Genomic DNA, 20013 nt, shown 5'->3' on the forward strand with positions numbered 1-20013 from the left:
ACACACAGAGGACATGCTGTCCCACCACAACAGTGGCACACGGCTCTGCCCAAAAGCGGCCGTGGCCACGATGCATGAAAAAGTGGTCCTTTACTTTCTCCACCCACACATACCAGGGGCTGGATGAGATGGCAAGAGCTAGGGCCAGATTCTCCACAAAGCTTGCTCCTCAAACAGGAACAACTGTTGCTTCCAAGCACCTACCTCCTGCTCTGAGACATGACGTTACAGCAGTGCTTAAATGTTTGAAGATCTGAGCCTCAGGTATGATACTGTCTAAGTCTGCCATTGAGAGTGGATACCCAGCCATTAATTACAAGAAATCTCAGGAACACTTCCCAAAAGCAAACTCTTTGAAAGGGAACAGATAATCTTGCTACGACCCTTTTCAGTCGTCTGGTTAGGGCCCCGAGGTATTTTAAATCGCTCATTACATTCACTTCTTATAAAGTCTAATGCTTTTCTGAGTCCCTGTAACACTATCATCTCAAAAAGCACACGCTGGAAAATTCACCTAGGATCTCAATCTACAGAAAAGACCCACAGGGAATGTACGTATGGAAGAAATCAAAATACAAACAGATATATTTGGCTTCTTTGCTATAATGAGAACCATGCAACTGTGTGGCCATGGAAACCAGCGCAGACTTCTCCTTTTGCCCATACACAGGAAATTCAGCCTGTGTTTGCAAAACTTCATTTCTGCCTTCCTCACCATGGGAAGAGCTCAGCAAAGCGTCCTCCCTGCACAGCGCTACTGCCCCAGATTTCCAACCAGTTAGAAACCAGATGACATATTCCAACAGACTTGGAAATCTTAAGATGTCAAGTGTGACCCACCACCCTGTGAACACATCAAGGCAGAAAAATAGACAGAAAGACTGGTGTCCAGTTTGTCCTGCTCTGTCAATAGCAATATGCATCTTTCACCTCTAAAAGCCTCTTCTCACATCCCTACAACTAACACTGTCAGTTTTTCTGAGCCAAGTGAAGAAATATCTTTTAGCCTCCACGAAATGTGAATGTCAAAAAGAATCATCTTGCTGGGCAGGATGAATGTGGAGAAAGATATAAGCACTAAGGAAACCAGGACTGGAAATGTCTAGAAGTACCACGGCAGCAGGGCTGTACCCAGAGTCAGATGAACGAAGAGGAGTTTTAACACAACATGCACGATAGCTTCTAATGCAGAACTTTTACAGAGGAGAATGGCATTTTGCTTGCAGACCCTCCAATTTAATGATCCCAGGGGCTGACTCAAGCCAGGTAGATGCTAACTGTCTTTTTTAAACACAAGACTATGCAGAGGAAAAGCCTTTTTGCTAGAGTTCTTGACGCATTTCTGAGATATGAAAGTGAGACTTATCTTGACAAACGTGATCTCCAAAGAAGTGACTGTACAGAGACCTGGAAAGCAGATGGCTAGAGAGGAAGTTATGGAGTTGGCTGGAAGAGCCAAACCTTGTCCTTGCACGCACCAGCTGCCAACAGTGAAAGTGCTCTGACTACAGAAGGGACCCAAGGAGAAGCCAACAGATTTCATATTGTACCTCCACCAAAGAAACCAACACATTACTTCGATAATGCTGACCGTGGCTGGCGATGGCCGTGGACAGTTCCCTCCACAGGGAGGCCTAGTGTCTTCCAAGTGCTTCAGCTCACCTAAATTAAGCATCAGAATATATTTTTTTCAGTAGACATGTAAAAATTGTTGCTTTCATGTATAAAGGTAATCTGTACACATCTCCATGCAGCAGGCGTTCTTCAGAAATGTAAGACCTCCGTTTCAAGCGGAAGCTCACATCCCACAAACATGAAGCCCGGAGTTATCATTCATATCTCTTGCCAAGAGACACATGGCTATCAATCCATAAAGCCACCTGCAACATTTAGAGCTGGTAAGCAGTGATATGAGAGCTGAGGAGACTGACCTGGAAATTAAGATATGGAAGCTCAGCATAAAGATCCATAGGATGCCAAAAAGGGGTGGTAATTGGCAATCTTCCTCTGGACATTTCATACAGAATACGTGTTTTTGCCAAGTAAATACCATTTTTCCAGGGCTCTTCATTTTTATATTGTTTCTTGCTTGATTTTGTCTCAACCTTGGCATGAAGCCCTGCAAAGACACTTAGTAACAGCAGTCTGCTCTCTTTGATATTAGTGCCAAAGAAGCAGGCATCTGCCAGAGCAATCTAGCTGGCTTCCCAGGTCCCTCGCTGGCAAGCACTGCAAGGTGTCCCAGGAGCTAAGGTGGGCTGCACATTCACAGGTATGTGCAGTTGTTGTTGGCTTACCTCCTCTAGAGTCCATTGGGCATCAGCCCTGGCACATGCCATGGTCAGACAGGGTCAAGGAGAGTGGGACAATGCCTGCAGCATCAGAAGGTGACAGAGAAGGAATGGCAGATAAGAGGAAATCACCTTTTCTCTGGAAATCTTCATCAGAGCCATGACCAGGTGAAAAAGCCAACTGGATTGGCGGCAGCTCTTGGTGGAGTTAGAAGAGAGGGACCTAGATCTGAACTGGGCATGAATGCTGGGTCTACAGTGTAGGACATCTCCCAGGGAGACCACTAAGGCCATCGAGTCAAGAAAGGGGAGCAGAGCATGCGCTGTCACCCTCCAAGCCCAACAGCTAGAGCAGTAATACAGATCCTCAGTTTATTCTATACGTGCAGTGCTCCCAGTCACCCAGTCCCATCTACCATGTCAACAACGTTTCCTCATTGCTCAAGAAAGCAGGCAAGCTAACAAATCTGGGGTGCAGAGAGTGACCCAGGGGCAGGTCACTCCCTGCCCCTTCCCAGCACAGGGGGAACATCAGCTTTGCCTTTCATGGTCAGACACAGAACAACGGTAAGTGTCAGAGCCACGGGGCTTGTGTTCATTCAGAGACTGATCGTGGCCTTGATCTATATTTTCAGACAAAGCAATTAAACCTTCTACCCCTAAAACAAGACAAGACATTAATAACAAGCTGCTTACTCTAACTACCTAGCAATCTGCTAGTGTTTCCACACTGTGCTGTAAGCTAAGCAGCTCTGGCACCACGAGTAAATAGGGATGAACTGAGCTGAACCAGTGCCTGTACTTGGATAAAAACCACACTGTAACATCGCAGTGGACTCTGCGGCCCAAAGAACCTGGATGCACTGAACACAATGTCAGAAAAATGTATGTGAGCAAACAGAGCAAGCAAATCACATTTGCACCCTTTTCAAGAGACTGAAAACCTGCAGTTAGCTTCCTGGCTCTCTTACCTTTTTCATTAAAGCATGAAATTCTGTTAAGCATTCTTCCTTCGAATGACGGATGCAGAGATAACAATTCAGCTCAGCAGGCAAGCATCCCACAGCTCAGGGCAGGGTCTCACACATGGTTATTGCTATGCATTTGTTTCTCAAGTTCACCAAATTGCTATCTGCATATGCTTCGTTCCTACATTTGCCAAACTAGTACAGTATGTAACATTCCCCTACTGCTGTGGGACCCTCGCAGGGGATCATTTGCTTTGTAAAGTGTATACATAGCAAGACCAAACTAAGGCACTATAAGAAAATTAACTCAGAAAATAGTTTGGGACTACAAACTGCAACATCACGGTCATCTCTGCATGAGACAAGTGTGCTCTAATGTGACCCTTCTGCAATCAGCCTGTGAAGTATCCACACACACACATATAAAGTCAAGGCATTGTAACAAGTCCAAATTCATACAGATCCAACAGTACAGGAAGAGCCAAAGAAACCCCACAGCTTAAAGGTAATAATTCTAAAAAAGAAACCAATATAGATACCAATTACGTAACTAAGTTGTTTAAACACCTCCCAGAGCAAGGGCTGGGGTGGAGAAGTGCAAATGCAGTTAGGGAATACCAGTATGGGGTCAGTTATGGTCTCCACAACTCTCCTAACACACAAAACTTCAATATGGTGCATTTTACCAGCAAGAGAAATGCACACTCCAGTGTCTGGATCCAGAGATCGCCCTTGCGAATCCTCCTGCAAGTACAACCACGACACCTGGCCAGGGGTAGTTCTGTGAAATGACCTCAGGCCACCAGGACACCGAGGTCCCCTACCAAATTGCCCAAGACCCCCATAACTGTCAGTAGAAGTTCACAGAAGGATGAAAGCCTGTGCTTTTCTTACCCACGTGCCCCAGCTCCTGCATCACTGGCTGCAGGTCCGGGAATGACTCATGGACATTACACAGCAGCTGACAGATCTTGATGGCCGGGACAGACTTCTCCTGGGCTGTGCTCAGAGCTGCTTTCAAGGAGGCCTCTGAACTTTCCTTCTGAGCAGAAATACTCAGTAGCTAGAGAAGTAAGAAGAAGAAAACATCACATGACAGAGATTTTGGGCTGTGAAAGGTCGGGATGGTCTGGGAGCGAGGGCAATTCCTCTTTTGTTTCATCTCTACTGCTGGGAACTTGCTTTCAGAAACCAGCAGATAAACCCCTTTCCATACAGGTCTTTGCCCCTCCACAGATGTATGTGCATGAGCTTAGAGAATTTCAGGATTTTAAAGTTTCAACAAATTCTCAGACTTTCCATTTTGGTATTAGCTCACTTAAAGCCACCTTTCCATAGAAAGAGCAGTTCCTCAGTGCCTGTTGGCACAGAGAGGAGCTGTGCCTGCCCATATCTACCTCACCCTTCCAGATCTCCAGCAGCAGCCAGGCAGAGCAGGAATGAGTGACCACAGACTGCCTGGTGGGAAAGGCCAGCTCGTTACTAACACACACAGCCCATTTTCCTTGTCACAGTAAAACCAGGCAAGGCACTCTGGGACACTACACAATCACGGTACCCGCAGTGCATTGCCTAGGAATGTTTCACTCCCATATGCCCTCAAACGGCCAGCTCAAATGGAAACCCACTCCCTGGCAGCTCTGCTTTCTGCGGGACTTAAGCACCCTTGCAGAGCTGAAATGGTTTTATTGTGTTTGAACACTCACATTTTCACCAACCGAGAATCTCGCCAGCAATTTCTTTTACCTAAAGACACCTGCAGAATTTATATAAAACACCCAACACACTCTCACTGCAGCAGAGGGGCACTACTCACCCACTATTTTGGGTGGCTTCCCCAACCTAAATAACATCCCTTGATTTCAAAGCACACTAAAGGCCTGTCCATGCTCTGAGCCCTGAACCATGGTGGCTCCGAGAGTGTCCCCTCGTACCTCTTTTACTGCTTCTGTGAGTCCTGCCTCCCCTGGAGCCAAGCCCTCCAGGTCCGCTCTCTGCTGGATGGCCTCCGAGATCAGTTTGCTGTGCCGCAGGATGATCTCAATGGCTGTGCTCTCGCTGGTGGCCACTGAAGATGAAAAGAAAAAGTAAAGGTATTTAAAAACACAAAACCAAGGAGAACCTGAAAGCCTTAGTTTCGCTTAGCTTTGTCCAGCCGCTCCTGGAGCTGTTAACAGCAGGAGTGACTTCTACAAGGCAAGCTTTGGTAATACTAATTGCAGCACTGACATGCAACATAAAATACTAGCAGACCTGACTTCCCACTGCTTGTCTAACTTTGGATGAGATCAGGTTTTCCAAAGCATGTTGATGGAAGAGACGGTGACAACCTCAAAAGGCAGGCATGGTTCTCCCAAAACCCAGTATTTCTTCTCTGCCCTAGTTACAGACATCCCATTCTGACTTGGGCAGAGAAACTGGGATTTCTAGGCACAATTTGCCTCATCCAAGGATAGCCACGTAAAAAGCGTCTGGATGAACCATGCACCAGAAGTGCTTGTTTCTCAGGGATGAGCACAGCCCACCCCTCCCGCCCCGCAAGACCACCAAACTGAGCGCTCCTCACACTTGCATGAGATTTTGACAATGATTTTGGGGGAAAAGCACGGTTTAGGTTTTAAAGTAGGAAAACTCAAAGCCAGAGGCTGAGACTTTGGGGAGGACAGGGTGCTGGGCTGCACACAGACCTCTGGTGAAACACATGCTTTCAGGCTGATGGGCCTCCAGCTGGTTATTAGCACATGATGGTGGCCAGCTCTTAAAAGGTTTGCTCATTACAAAACCTGAAGACACAGAGGCACAAGCAAAGCAACGACATTTGCAGACCAAAGTGCTTTTCCAACTGATCAGCTGTTCCACTGAGGACACAGGTGTTGAGATCCATTGGAATAAAAGAGGTTCCCAGCCAGGGAGAGGGTGGGGAGTTAGAAAGCAGCTCCTACCAGCAGTGGGAGAAGCTCAAGGAGAGTATGGGGGGACACCAAGGCCATTACCTGCTTGGAAGAAAAACTCTGCGCCGGGTTGTTTCCGGATCTCCTCCATGAGCAGGTTCAGCGGTGCGGGCTCCCGCACAGCCAGCAGCAGCTGCCAAACAGCAGAGACCGACAAAGACCGCTCCTCCAGCGCTGCCGAAACGAGGGAGGCAAAACCACCAGCCTCACGCTTCACAACCTGCTCCATCGCCTTGGAAAGACCCACAGTAAGGCACTAACAAGGGACCATGTCCATCTACCCTTTGTCACGCTTAGACACGACCGTGACTCACCCCAAACGCACATGCCCTTTCTCTCACCCTGCTGAAGACCTGGTTTATGGTATAACCCAAGTGGTAAGCACTCAGAAGCCCAACTCTTCACCCAAACACATCAGCCATTTCCTCAACTCGCTCCAAAGCTGAGCGTCAATCCTCAGTGCCCAAATCAGCCACTCTTACCTGCCAGTCTTCAGCTTTATATACATTACCTGCTTCACTGCTGCTACAGAACACTAAGGAATCATTAAACAGTCCTGATGGAGGACTGACCAAAACCAGGCCATGACTGAGAGGGAGTAAATCAAGTCCTCAGGACTTGTTAGGGATCCCAGATGGGGATTAAAGCTCAGTATCTGCTTGCACACGTGCAGGAGACTGCTTACCTCTCTCTCAGCAGGAGCCAGGCTCTGTGCAGCAGAGATGCCCTGCAGCAGCGTCTGGGTGTCTGTGAGAAGCTCCACTAAGTTTTCTCGGTATCGTCTCAACAGTTTGGCTCCATAATCCTCTGGGCTCCATTTGGCTAAATACAAGTGAATGAAAATAAGGAAATAAGCTCAATTTCCAGCATCTTCCCAAAGGGCTTCAGAGCTAGAGACTGAAAAAACCAAGGCAGCCAGCTCTCCCTGGGTCACTAATGCTCAGGGCCTTACGTTCAAGCACACGTGGATTCACTTGCAAGCAGAGGATGAACACAACAAATCAAAACTTCTCTGAATCAAAGACAATACAGAATATTCTCTGCCCACACATGCCTACAAAAATAGATCTCTGGCACCCAAATGCCTTCCAAGTCCCAGTTCTGGTCTGAGCCCAGAAGAAGAAAATCTCAGTTTTCAGCCACATTCAGCAGGGAAATGTGGCCTTGTCTGTGAAGACAACACCTCAAGACGTTCACCAGCCTCTTCTGATGCCCTGGAATCAAGGAGACCCCATTACTGACTCTTAATTGTAGTTTCATTGGAAGACGTCTGTAAGTGAGATTCTTTGATGCACTCCACCAACAAGGAGCTCTCCAACATGCTCTGTCTCAGCAGTCTGTAACTATCAAACATACTAACATTTTACAAACACCCAGATGGTCCAAGGTAATCAAGAACTTAGCAGGCTAAGTTGCCCTTGGTAAATACGTTAAGGGAACACAAATCAGACTCGTGATTGCAAAGCAGCAGCAACACCAACACCCTTTTCTCTCCCTTACACCAAAAAAATACAACTTTTAACTGAATTCCTTCCTCCTCCCATACCTCATTCCAAGCTGGGTCTGCTGAGGTTTGCCCTATGAATCTGAGAAAGGATGCCTCCAGAGTAACACCACTACCCTTTAAAGACACCCCAGTATCAGGACACAATGGACTAATTCAAGGAAGAGGAACAGTGTTTATTCAGGATAATGAAGAAACTTGGGCAAAATATACTGTAGACCAAAAGGAACATATGATTGTACTTGTCGCCAGATTAGTTGATAAATAAAACTGGAAATTGCCAAATAGATTAATCTGAAAAGGATTTTTTCCCCCTCAGTGTTGGAGTTACTAAACTGGAGAAGATGCGTAGTTATACATTTGTAGGAGAAACCAAAATAAAAACCTGTAGTTCACCCAAGACATCTGTGCACGTTTTTTTCTTTGTGTGCTTAGGTCTTTTAATCATTGTGGTTCGGTACCAAACAGAATGATCTATTATTTGCACAGCACTACCTGGGAGAAAAGCAGCTAAATACTGGATTTTCTTTTCACCAAGCAGTGTGTCTCTGGGACCCAGATGACGTATGGTGCCGACTAAGAAGAGAAAGCTCTCCAGGATGGTGAAGGAGGCAATGGCAGGCTGTGGGAATAATCAATGGAAGATTCTGAACTAATATAAAATACTCCCTGGACAAAGACTTCTTGAAGACATGAGTCTACTCCCCAGCAAAGCTAAGGGAACCTCATTAAGCGCTTGATCTCCATAGGGCTTAGGTATGACTTGGATGTACCCCACATGGATCAGGGGATGGTTTACAAATAAAAAATATTTTCCCCCTTCTCCCATTGGAATGTTTCTGATTTTATTACACAAATTTGAGTCATTACCAATGCACTCTTAAGCTTTGCTGCCGTACCAAGGTGAGCTCCATATCAGGCATGCCCTGCACCACTACGCAAGACATCCTCCTTTCTGTTAGCAGGACAGCACAGGATGTCAAAGGCTGCCATCAGTGCCTCAAGTCATTCCCTCCCTCTTAATTTCCACGATAAGAAATGTTTGTGCTTCTGTTTGTTCAAGCTGCAATTTGAGGAGATTCAGCTCTATGTAATTAAGGAATGCTCCTCCTTGGAATGGGTATTACCACTAGATAATTAACCATGTTGGGAGTCTGGTGTTTCAAGAAAGCAATCATGCTTAACAAATGACAAAGCAAACTGCCTGTCGGGAATGTTTGCTACAGAGGAAATTATCAGCATTATGAGCACAGTTTTGCTTTCTATGAAACACTCATTTACATTTCACTGCATGTTAATTTAGTTTTTAATTTTTCTGTGACTTCAGAGGTGGTGAAATTTACTTCTATCCAAATTGCTCAGGGATGTGCTTAAACCCAGCCAAACTTGGAAGGCTGTCCCACCAGTCAGAAGATAAGGACTCATGAGTCCCTGAACGACTGTAGGCAGGCAACAAACAATAAACCCCCACCAAAACAAAAAGAAGAAGGAGACTAGCCATCCGAGATAATGATGTCTAATGGAAACACTGATGGGACCTCCCATCAGCACACTCTGCTCCACACAGGAGACCACGAGTCAGTGACTACGAAGTTCAGAAACACTGCCTGGATCAAGGACAGGAGCACAGCCCAACTAAATTCTCCCCACAATGTCCCTCAATCACAAGGAATTCACAAAGACAGCACCCAGGTAAGACACTGTCTGTATTTAATGTCAACGCATCTACGACTTTAGGGAAGTTTTAGGAATTTGCTTTCAAAGCCAGCAAGTACCAGAAGTTAAACTCACCAATGGATGAGTTTGGTAAAGATGCCTTCACCTATTAAGCATTCATTATGTGAAAATTGTTCTATTTATTACAGACCCACATGCTGCTGCTTCCAAGTGACTCAAAATCAAAAAGTAATTTGACACTGGAAGTCTTTTTGTCCTGTTCTCCAGACAGGACATCCTAGCTTCTACCCTATCAGTGCCAAATTTAAGGAAGGAGCCCAACAGGCTTCTGCCCCACACTGCTTATTTCATCGCAAAGTGGGGGCCTTCATGCTAGCATCACCCTCCTACCCTAGTGCTCCCAGAACACTTTTGTTTGAATAAAATGGCCATCCCAGTCCCTTACATAAAAGTAAAATTGTAAGAGCATACAGAAGTCCAGACAAGCACCCAGACTTCCAGGCAACTCCCTGAACTGAGCCCCCAGGCTCTGAAGTGTAGTATACCCATACCGTCGCCATCAGAGACGTTTGCTGTTGCTACCAAGTTGTCCAGCAGAAGGTGGAGACCAGGGAACGATGCTTTCACAGCCCCTAGAAGTTTGACCAAACTTTCCACTTTCAGGGTTTTCTCTTCATCCACCTTCCTGAGCAGACTGTCCATGGCTTCCCTCTGCGAGCTGCCTTCACAGCAATCCAAAACCACCTGCAACAAAGGAACAGCCAAGAACCTGCTTGTGAGAGCTTCCTACAAATTCTTGGATCTGAATAGAGATCGGAGAAACTGGAACAGTGTCACAGTACTGCAATAAATCCATATCCACCGCTTCCACTAATTTGATTAACTGGGAGGTGTTACGGGATGCTAGTTACAGGAACATCTAAACATGTCCAAGTGCATCGGACATGTGCGACCTTGAAAACTACCCTGGTGGGTTCTTCCACCAAGTCTGGCTACTTCCAAGTGGCTGACAAGCAAAAAACATTTTTTCAAGGGAAACAGAATAAACTTAAAGACAGGGTTCAAACCAGTACTTCATTTAATATTTTTTAACCAATACATTTTAAAATTGCAGTCTCTTTTCCCTCATCTCCCCAATTTTTATGCTTGTCATTAAAAGACAGAGATGAACAGAAAAAAAACCCCCGACTCATTATTTAAATAAGCATCCCATTAATCGAATGATTATTTCTACAACAAGGCCACACGAGACATCACTTATGTGAGATACAGTCACTATAGCTCAGAAAAGCTCTAGTATGCCAGGATAACACCTGCAAGGCTCCTACAAGGGAAAGCCAGGTGACAACTACAGGTTGACCTCCTCTGCAAACAGGTGTTCCTAAGCATTTGAAACATGGAGCTCTCAGAAACTCTGTAGGTCACCAGCCCAGCTCTCTGCTGTCATAAGCACTACGTTATACAATCCCATTAATGAAATTATTAAGATTTGTCCTGAAACTAGTTACATTTTTGCTCCCTTTCCCATGGTTGGAAAGCTCTTCTACAGTCTCATTCCCCTGTTGATTCTCCTAATTTTCAGCTTAAATTTATTCATAGCCAGCGTATACCCATTTGTTCGTGTGCCAACATTATCTCTTAGCTGAAAAAACCTTGTAAACTCTCTGAGGTGTTTACCTTACCCTTCCTCTCCAATTTCTTTAAAAGAGCATGATCATATATTCCCTCTCAGTCTTCATTTCACTTGTCTAAATAAGGCAGCTCCTCTCGTCAAACAGCTTTTCCACTCCTCTGATCTGACAACTGCAGATCTGTCTCAGCTTCAATACAAATTCACCTTTTTTGAACAAGACTGGAACTGCACACAAATTTCAGATGAGGTCTTAATTCTTGGTTCTCGTTACTGCATCCAAATGATCCAAATGCACGCCCTTCACTTTATACTACCACGTCATTCAGTTCTCACTGTTTAGTTCTCCAGCCATGTAATTCTTCTCCCTCTTGCAGATCCTACTTTGTGTGGAGAAAAGATCCCCCCCTTTTGCTCATCAGCAAGTTTTGCTAAGCATGCTTTGGTATTTTTGTGTCAATAATATTAGTGTTAATATTAGGTAAGTGTCAAGAATCCCACTGGCAGCCTTGCTCCAACCTGTCAGTCCCGCCTTCAGCACAATCTGTAGTCATCTCCCAGTAAGATACATCCTTTTTTAATATCATCGCTTCCTCTAGTTTAACAGTTCCCTCACATGAAATTCAAATGCTTTGCTCAAGTCTAGATTGAGGCAGAAAAAACACCAAAACATTTTTATCTCATCAAATAAAGATTCCAGGTCAGGCAGAAACAATTTACTTGAACACCCTTTGCTGCATTTTATCCCACTTTTTTTTGCATATACACAGTGCTTCAGCTCCACGTGCCCTCCAGCCTGTCCCAGCACACATTCCTGTGCACCCACTGAGCTGGCTGCCTGGAGTGCTGCTTCCCTTTCCCACACACATCTGTACTGGTCGTCAATTGTAGGGACCACTCTCAACTTGGAAAATACGGTAATAAACCTTGCTGCCACTCTCCTAGCCACAGATACCAGCTCTTCCAGCCTGCCGAAGGATGTCCTTTGAGTTGTGATTGCACTTCAACTGCAGAAAACTTCTGTTTCTCCTAGATTGGGCCCCAGGCTCAGCCATGAGTCTTCAGGTCATCTCCTCTCATTATTCTCTTTCTTTACTTGATCAGACAAATGTTTGTGGCTTGTCACTATATATGCCATGATGGCCAGCAGCCCGACATGCTTCAAGACTCTCTTCATACCTGTAAAGTACATTTCTTTGCCTGTCAGGCATTTCAGGCATTCCTTGCAGGTCCTAATACACTTCCTCAAGTTACTCATTCACTCAGGTCTGTAACCTCTCATACAAATTCTCCTCACTCATTCAGGATGCAAACTTCACACAGTTCTCCTACCTTTAACATAAAAGAAACTAATCCAACAGCTCCTCCTGCGCTCTTAGAGCAGCTGATCTCATTAATTAGTGTCTCTCATTTCTAAAGATCTCTCCTTTTATAGCCAAACTTTGTTAGTGAACCTGTTGACACAACTTCCCGTCTAATTCACACTGAGCTGACTGGATTGCTCGGTCTGAAGTCCTCTTTTAAAAGAACACAAGAAGGGGTACAAGAGCAGCATCCTTTTGGGGAGGCTCACGCTGTAACTACCACTGCTCCCAGGCAAGTGCCAACAAGTGCAGAAGTGATGTCCCTGGCAGTGGGAGATGCAGCGCTGACATTTTGAGATTCATTTTAACAATACTGGGTGAGCCAGTTGGAAAACATCCCCCCCATTTTGCTTGCAGCCGGACTTCTCCATCCCCTAGTGTGTCCAGTTACGATCACTCCTGCAACGGCCAGTAACCTTGAGTTGTCATTGATACCTGTCCTAGTTCTGAAGTAGTTTGGTTTGAGCATCAAGCTGTGTAGGCACTGGAGCCAATGGGTATTTTGAGCAATGGGCTTTCCCCTCCCCAAGTCCCCTCTAAAAGAAAGCCTGGACAGAAGAGGATGGATGTTTCTACCAGCTATTCTGAAGCTCCAGGTTCAGGGCTGTACTGTGGACTGTTCGCTCTGAACGCTGCAACAACCTAAGTCATGGGACCCCATGCACGAGAGGTTACCTTTCTTCCTTTGTATCCAAGTTTACTTCTTTTAAGTGATAATCTGCATCCAAGCCACCCCCCAAATCCTACACTCTACCTCCTCACATTACAGAAACAGTAATAAAGCCACAAATCTAAGCACTCAAAAAATAGAAGGGCTAGATTAGAAGTTCCCCAGAAAAAGAGCGATTTACAAAAAGGCTTCACAACATATCATGTGCAGATTTTCCAGTAAAGAAAAGCAGACTTGCTCCATGCACAGCTTGGACCAGGTACAGAATGAACCCAGTTGCCTAGAAAAAAAAAAAGGCTGTTACATGTAAAACCGGCACTTGTCTTGCTGAATAAATGTGTAGCTAATGAGGCAGTGATTGTGAGAAGAAAAAAGACTCTTCTTTATGAACCCTTGGAGAACTAGATCCTATCTCTGTCGGCCCAGAGCTCTAGTGCAATGCTGGAGGAATCAGGTAAGACAAAACTTTCAAAGATGGCTGCTAATTCCATGTTCATTTTCCCAGTACCGCACCCGAGACACCAGAGATCTCAACTGCACATATGCCACAGGCCCACCGTTTTAATCAATTTAACTTCTGAAATAATTAAGCACCTTTCCACTTGGAGGGGCAGGAGAAATAAACAAATAAATCAAGCCTGGAAAAAAAAGGGAAATGCCTGAGGTCTGCTCTGCCTTATTTTCCTGTGTCACAGCAAGTAAAAAGCTTTGCACCCATCCTCACTGGAGTGCTCCCAAATACATTTGTTATCTGCTGGGAGCTTGTGGGCTAAAACAAGAGCATGAAGGAATCCCATAGAGAAGAGAAGGATTTTGTATTCGGAGCAGGGTTTGGAGGCTCTGCAGCAAACAGAGCATACAGTGATGGCAGGGGATAAAAAGAAATACTGAATAACACTATACCTTCACCAAAAGAGGCAGGAGTCCCGCAGTATACAATGATGCAATTAAATACTGTATCCTGTGCCCAAGGAACAGTATTTTGATGGTAGAATGGTTTTGGTTTATTGTTAGGGCTGGGTTGGTTGGTTTTTTTTTTTTTCCGATGGGAAGGGAGATAAAAAACCCCTGCATTTTAACTACCTAATTTCATGAAGATAAAAAGAAGAGTGCAGGGAAAAGGTGCAGCCTTTAAAAGAAAGGCCGTACTGCAGCATAAACAGGCATATATGAAAAATCCTAATCCCCCCACTGCTGAGGCAGCTTTCACAGCTAGGAGCTCAGCTCCAGGCACCCCCACGCTGGTCTCTGCTGACAGCCGCAATATCCCCAGCAGATGCTGAGTCCTTTGCTGCATTCACGCTTTGCTCTCTCCTCTCACATCGCCATTCCAGGCTCAGCCATGCTGAGCTCATCCCCTTTTGGAGGGGGAAACTCATCAGCTACCAGTCACATCCTAGCCCACAAGGACAAGGCAGATGCCTTTGTTGGCAGCACCTTCTTTGGCCCTCATGCACAGAACTGTGCCCACACTCAGGGATGGTCCACAGCAGACACTTGGTCAGGGACCATGTGAGCAAGACATTAACTGAGGGATGTATGAGATGGGCAGAGGTTCTTGGCCCACCTGTTGTGGCTCTAGCCAGGCTCACTCAGACAGAAAGCAGACATCATTCATGCCACTGGGCACAACAGTGCTTTCCACTCACTATAATCCTGCATCGAGGGAACAAACTGACGTGACAAACTAGGACAGGAGGTCTGCAAGCTGTGTACTGAATGCAGCACGCTAGGGCACCCTGCAAGTTCCAGCTGCACAGGCAGGGTGTAGCCAGCTCCCCCCCAAAACACAAAGGAAAGCAGGTTATATAAAATATTCTGTCCTTCATGGCTTCTGCAAATCAGCACACAACGCTGCTTACAGGAAAGCAACAGTCATCGCCACCAACTATTGCATTCAACACAAAAAAAAAAACCCAACACAAAAACAAATCAGTCAGTGGATGTGTTACTCTTGCAGGCAACTGTGTGATAAGAATTAGAGTTAAAGCTGGGAGAGTCAGCTGAAAGGTAAACTGATGACCACATACACAAGGATGTAACTGAAGCAGGCAGCATACAGCTATTAGCGGTTCTGCTGAAACCAAACTCTGCTACAGAGCCTTCTCCGGGCTCACAAAACGCATTTTCAGGGCCTACAGGGAGTAGCAGGTACCTGCTCTGCCCCAGGCTCTGCTTGCAGGGCCAGTCTGACACCAGTGCCAGGCAGCATTCATCCTGGTCTTGAGGCTGCCTTTGTAGCTCAGCTTTCACTATTTCCACAGTTCAGCACAGAAGGGCCCGAGACACACACGTGCAATCTGTGCTGCACAAAAGGGAGGTGAAATTGCCAGGTGAGGCTAGCATGTCACTTGGTAAAGCATGCGGTAAGGCATTGCCTTGCAGACACACACACACACCCCACACCCACAGAGTTTTCCTTATTTCAGATTTATTTTTTGTTTTTACCCGCTTCTCCGAGGCGGTCAGGAATCCCTCTTCTGCTGCCTCCAAGAACTCCACGATGGGGCTCAGCTGTGTCACGCTCTGGATCAGCTCCTCCCTGCGTCCCAGCAAGCGAGCAGTCAGCATCTCTCCCTCGTCTGTGCTCTCTGGGGGGAAAAGGATTCAGAAACACAAGAGAAGAAACAAGTCAGTCTGAAGGAACTGACAGGCTCCTGAAGCGAGTGAGACTCTGTGAAAGATCTAAGTGAATAGCAAAGCTCATCCCAAGCACAAGCAGCAGAGGAAAACCACTTTACTATTCTCTTTAAACTCTATGAAAGGAAAATGTCTCATTTATCTAACAGAGCACAAAGCCATAAAGCAAGCTGGAGGTTAACACCAGGTTTGCAAGGCCACTGCTTTGTGTCAGACTCAAGTAAGAAAGGAGCTTTCAATCCGGAGGCTCAGCTGTGCTCTGACCCACGCTAGCTGCGCAGCCATCGATCCAGCCCTCCAGGCAGCAATGGGGAGAGCCCTGCGCTGCCTACACCCCGCTGCTGCGGGCTGGAAACGCGCCAGGATCTTGGCCAGCATGTGATAACCCTCCTGCATCTTGAGTAAAGACGCAGGGTTTCTGGAGACCTGCTTTGCCTGTAAGGTTGCCCACTCACTTTTGCCAGGGGCTGCACCCAATTCTCTACCTGTTTGCCGCAGGGCTTCTCCACTGCCCTGTTCCTTCTCCAGCAAAGCTGCTCTCAGCTTGGGACTCACATCTTGAAACAGTTTCAGTAAAGACACGAGAGTCTGAGCATCCAGGGTCTGAGCATCCTTCACTTTGCTCAGTAGCTTCTTGTATACCGACTGTTCCCCCGCCTCTGCCAGACAGGCAGCCACAGCCTACAACAGAACAGGGAAACGCACGGAAGGTTTTAACAAGAGTCAACGGCCCTACACAAATGAACACAAAAACCAGAATCCTGGTGGGGTTTTTTTGTTCAGGAAACAAGAAAATTAAACGACACAGAAAAATAATCGCATAGACACATACCACTGAACTCAAGCTCCTGGCTGTGGCCACCAGCCCCAGGGAGGAGGGCAGCAAGCCCTGCCTGCCAGCCCTTCCCTTTATTGCAAGTCCCACAAACTGGACCTGGGTTCCAGCACCAAACACCTCTTCATTTCTTCCCCTAACAGCCAAAAAATGCCAACAAATCTAAGAGACCTAATAAAACATGGTTTAAGCATCGCTACTTTGGAAGCCCAAGGCTAGGACAGAGGATACTAGATTGCAGCACAGAGCAAGGAGAGATCACTCGCACAGAAAGCAGAGAGCATCTGAAGTGGGACTTTTAGGAATCTCCATTCTCAAGTCACAATGGAGTTGCACCTCCTAGGGAAAGTTTTGGAGAAGAGGCACGCAACCTCCAAGTGTCATGGGCTCTCAGCATGCCTGGTAATCATGCCCAGAGCTCCAAAATCTACTCCAGTGACCCGAAACAGCAACTAGAGGCAAACATGCCTGTGCAGTTACAGAAATAAAAGGAAAAGAAATAAGCTGTAACTCTTGCTCCCATTTCCCCGGAGCCCTTTAACGCTGTAAATATTGCCCCTAAAGACACATGCTCCCCAGCTCTCCAGGAGAGATGCCAGCCTTTCAGAGCAGACATCCTTTATTAGAGACTCCAGGGATTCTATAAAAGTACCTTTGAAGTGAAGAGCTTAGCCCAGCTCCAGAGAGAGCGGCCATTTTCTGCTGTCATTGTCATTTTTATTTCTATGATAAAAAGACTGAATGCAACTGCTTGGGGCCGCACCAGGGGGATGGTGGACTTGCTTTTCCTAGCAGGTGTAAATGCTCATATATTAGGGCAGCGTGACAGTACAATGACCTATTGCAAAGAGTATCCACAGAGGGGAAGCTGCAGGAGTCCCAGCTCTTAGCCGCTAACGGCGTTTTTCCTGCCGAACAGAGAGACATGGACATGAAGGGCTCTGTTATAAAGGAATAAAGGAGATGCTGCAGACGTGCTGAAGAACAAGCTTAAAGGTATTGTTTTAATGCAAACATTAATTTGTAATGAGACTTGATAACCAGATCATGTTTGTTCTCAAGGTTTGCGTACCTGCCCCCTTCAGATCAAAACGGTCTTGTAAAACACAAAAGATCTTGACTCTCACCATCCTAAAGGTGCTCAGCCCCCTGCCAAATACATGCTTTTACTAAAATGGATGAAAAGTAGCTTGCATTGTCACCATATTTATATTTTTAAATTAAAAACCATCACAGCATTGCTACCCAGAGCTCTGGGTAACATCCCTTCCTCAGTGCATGGATCTGGTTAATGGAAATGAGTTTTCAGAAACTGAAAGGCTCTGCTATTTATAGTCTCTTTCCGGAAGACCTTTCCTTGGACACATTGCTCAGTGGGAACAACAGCCTTTTAGCTGAAAGAGCACATAGTGCATTTCAGACTTACTTTGAAGCACTAACAATTCCCAAAGATCCTGGAAAAAAATGGAGAAATACTGATATTAGCTGGAATCCCAGTTTCCACTTAGTCATAATGTGCCCACACATTACAGCCTGATCCATTAGGCTTTCACTGCCTGGGACACTTGCAAAACCTTTGTGGCCAAATTGGCACAAATTAGCACACATCCAGCTTCCAGATCGCAGCAAGAGACCCTCTCTCTGAGCAGGGAAACCAAGTCACCAAGACCTGGCTCAGACTTCAGCTGTGCCACCGAATAGGTTCAACATCCATCAAGAAGTTTGGTCCCAGTTGAGGATGTCAGTTCTGGTGGCCACAACACTCCTAACCCAGTACTGCAATGGTCACACTCCATGAAACAGCCCTCCCAGTTCATCCCAAACCTCCTCATTGCCACAGCAGCTCCAAGGCAAGCTCTGAACAGGAATCTCTGAAGGTCACAGCCCCAAGAGTAGGTCTCCTATCTACATATAATCACATCTCCCACATTTTTCCAGATTTCTTTCCTAATACAACCAATTCCTACAGTGCTGTGTCCCTCCGCTCACTGCATGATCTCCTGCTCTACCCTCACTGTTTCCTGCTCCTTCCAAAGCACCCTGCTGCTGGGTAGGAAGATGCACAAGGCTGCTCATGCAGAGCCACAACCTGCTTCTGCAAAGCTCAAGAGCTGAGTTAGCACTGTGGCCTCCCAGCCAGACGCTCGTTTCTCTCCTCACACCAATCCACAACATCCCCAGTAAGCCAGTGCCTCCAAGACCTCCACCTCCCTCTCCACCATGATTGTGAGATTTAAGTGTTTTGAGTGAGGACAGGGATCCTTGGGGAGCAGCTGGTGGCGGACCCTGCAGGGAGCAGCCCTGAGCCTGGGCTGAACTCCGTTGGTGTACCAACCTGAGGGATGTCCTGGGACCCAGAGAGGATCTCAACCAGCTGGGCAAGAAACACACATCCCACACAAGAGTGCAATGGCCCACAATTGAGACTAAAGAGGGATGTGGGGAGAGAGAGGGGGCAGGTCAGTGCAGCCATTAGCCCAGGTGGCCACTGGCCTCATCCCTGCAGGTGGGCAAGCAGGGTTATGATTTTTTGTGCCTTACCCACACTCCTGATCCCACTGTTAAGCGCGCATCTCAGCAAAAAAAGTCACTTCAGTGATGATTACTGAGAGATCTCCTTCAAGCATTGGCTTTAGAGTGAATGCAAGCACCCAAAGGGTGGTGAGGAGGGATCTGCAAGAGACAGACTGGAAAGCAACCTGGTTTTAGGGTGACAGAAGCAGCTAGCTCCCTTCAGACCCCCCAGTCACAAGCTGGGGGACATTCAGTTACAGGACTCACCCCTGAACACGGTAAATCCTGCGCCCATACCTCAGTGACACCTCCAATACCAGGGAGAGCTGCACCGGCCATTCAGTGAGCTGCAAAGTCCCTGACCGCAGGAGGCTGTGCACCATGGGCAAACCTTCAGAGACATAATCATCAGTCCTCTGTGAAAACAAGCATCCTCGTTTTGTTTTGGGGTTTTTCCTGGTTTTTTATGTGTGTAAGGTGAAGAAAATATACAAAAGCCATTGGAAACCTGCACAAACAGAGCTGCTGCCCACAGGGCCAGTAGCGTGGACAGCACAGGGACTGACTCTACACTCTGAACCACAAAGAAGCTCCTAGGCTATGAGTGCACCATGAAGTCAATCAACTATCACTGTGCATACAATAATCATAAAAAAACCCAACTTTGTTCCCATTTGTCATTCAGAAACATGAAGTGTTTTATTTTCAAGCCTGCATTTGTACGTGACTAATGAGGGAGACCCCAGTACGAGGAAGGCTCCATGCAGAATGTTGGCCTCTGCTTGCTGCACACAACAGGAACAAAAGCTCAGCCCAAACTGCTATACAAATACATCAGAACAGGGGAAAAAAAGTTCTCCAGTTCTGTCACCACAGAAAAAAAAAATGCTCATAAGCTATCACTTCTAATCAGGATGCAGAAGATAACAAGAAACTTCTTTCTTCTGCTGCATCCAGAAATCTCTGCAG

General features: G+C 46.3%; 1 protein-coding gene across 7 annotated transcripts in view; it reads right to left on the bottom strand.

Moving 5' to 3' along the window:
- Window positions 1–20013, bottom strand: part of ZBTB40 (zinc finger and BTB domain containing 40) — a 39553-nt gene that overhangs the window by 7192 nt on the left and 12348 nt on the right. For all 7 annotated transcript variants that reach the window (XR_005103189.1, XM_037380335.1, XM_037380333.1 and 4 more), the window contains 7 exons: window positions 16181–16376; window positions 15504–15646; window positions 9943–10135; window positions 6896–7032; window positions 6253–6442; window positions 5194–5327; window positions 4154–4322 (listed from right to left, as the gene is read on the bottom strand). Coding sequence is in view for 6 of the 7 variants with exons in the window: in XM_037380335.1 (XP_037236232.1) it covers window positions 4154–4322; window positions 5194–5327; window positions 6253–6442; window positions 6896–7032; window positions 9943–10135; window positions 15504–15646; window positions 16181–16376 (1162 nt within the window). In the remaining variant the exon portion in view is untranslated. The remainder of the gene's footprint in view (window positions 1–4153; window positions 4323–5193; window positions 5328–6252; window positions 6443–6895; window positions 7033–9942; window positions 10136–15503; window positions 15647–16180; window positions 16377–20013) is intronic.

The sequence above is a fragment of the Falco rusticolus genome, chromosome 3 (assembly GCF_015220075.1).
Source record: "Falco rusticolus isolate bFalRus1 chromosome 3, bFalRus1.pri, whole genome shotgun sequence".
Lineage (NCBI taxonomy): Eukaryota > Metazoa > Chordata > Aves > Falconiformes > Falconidae > Falco > Falco rusticolus.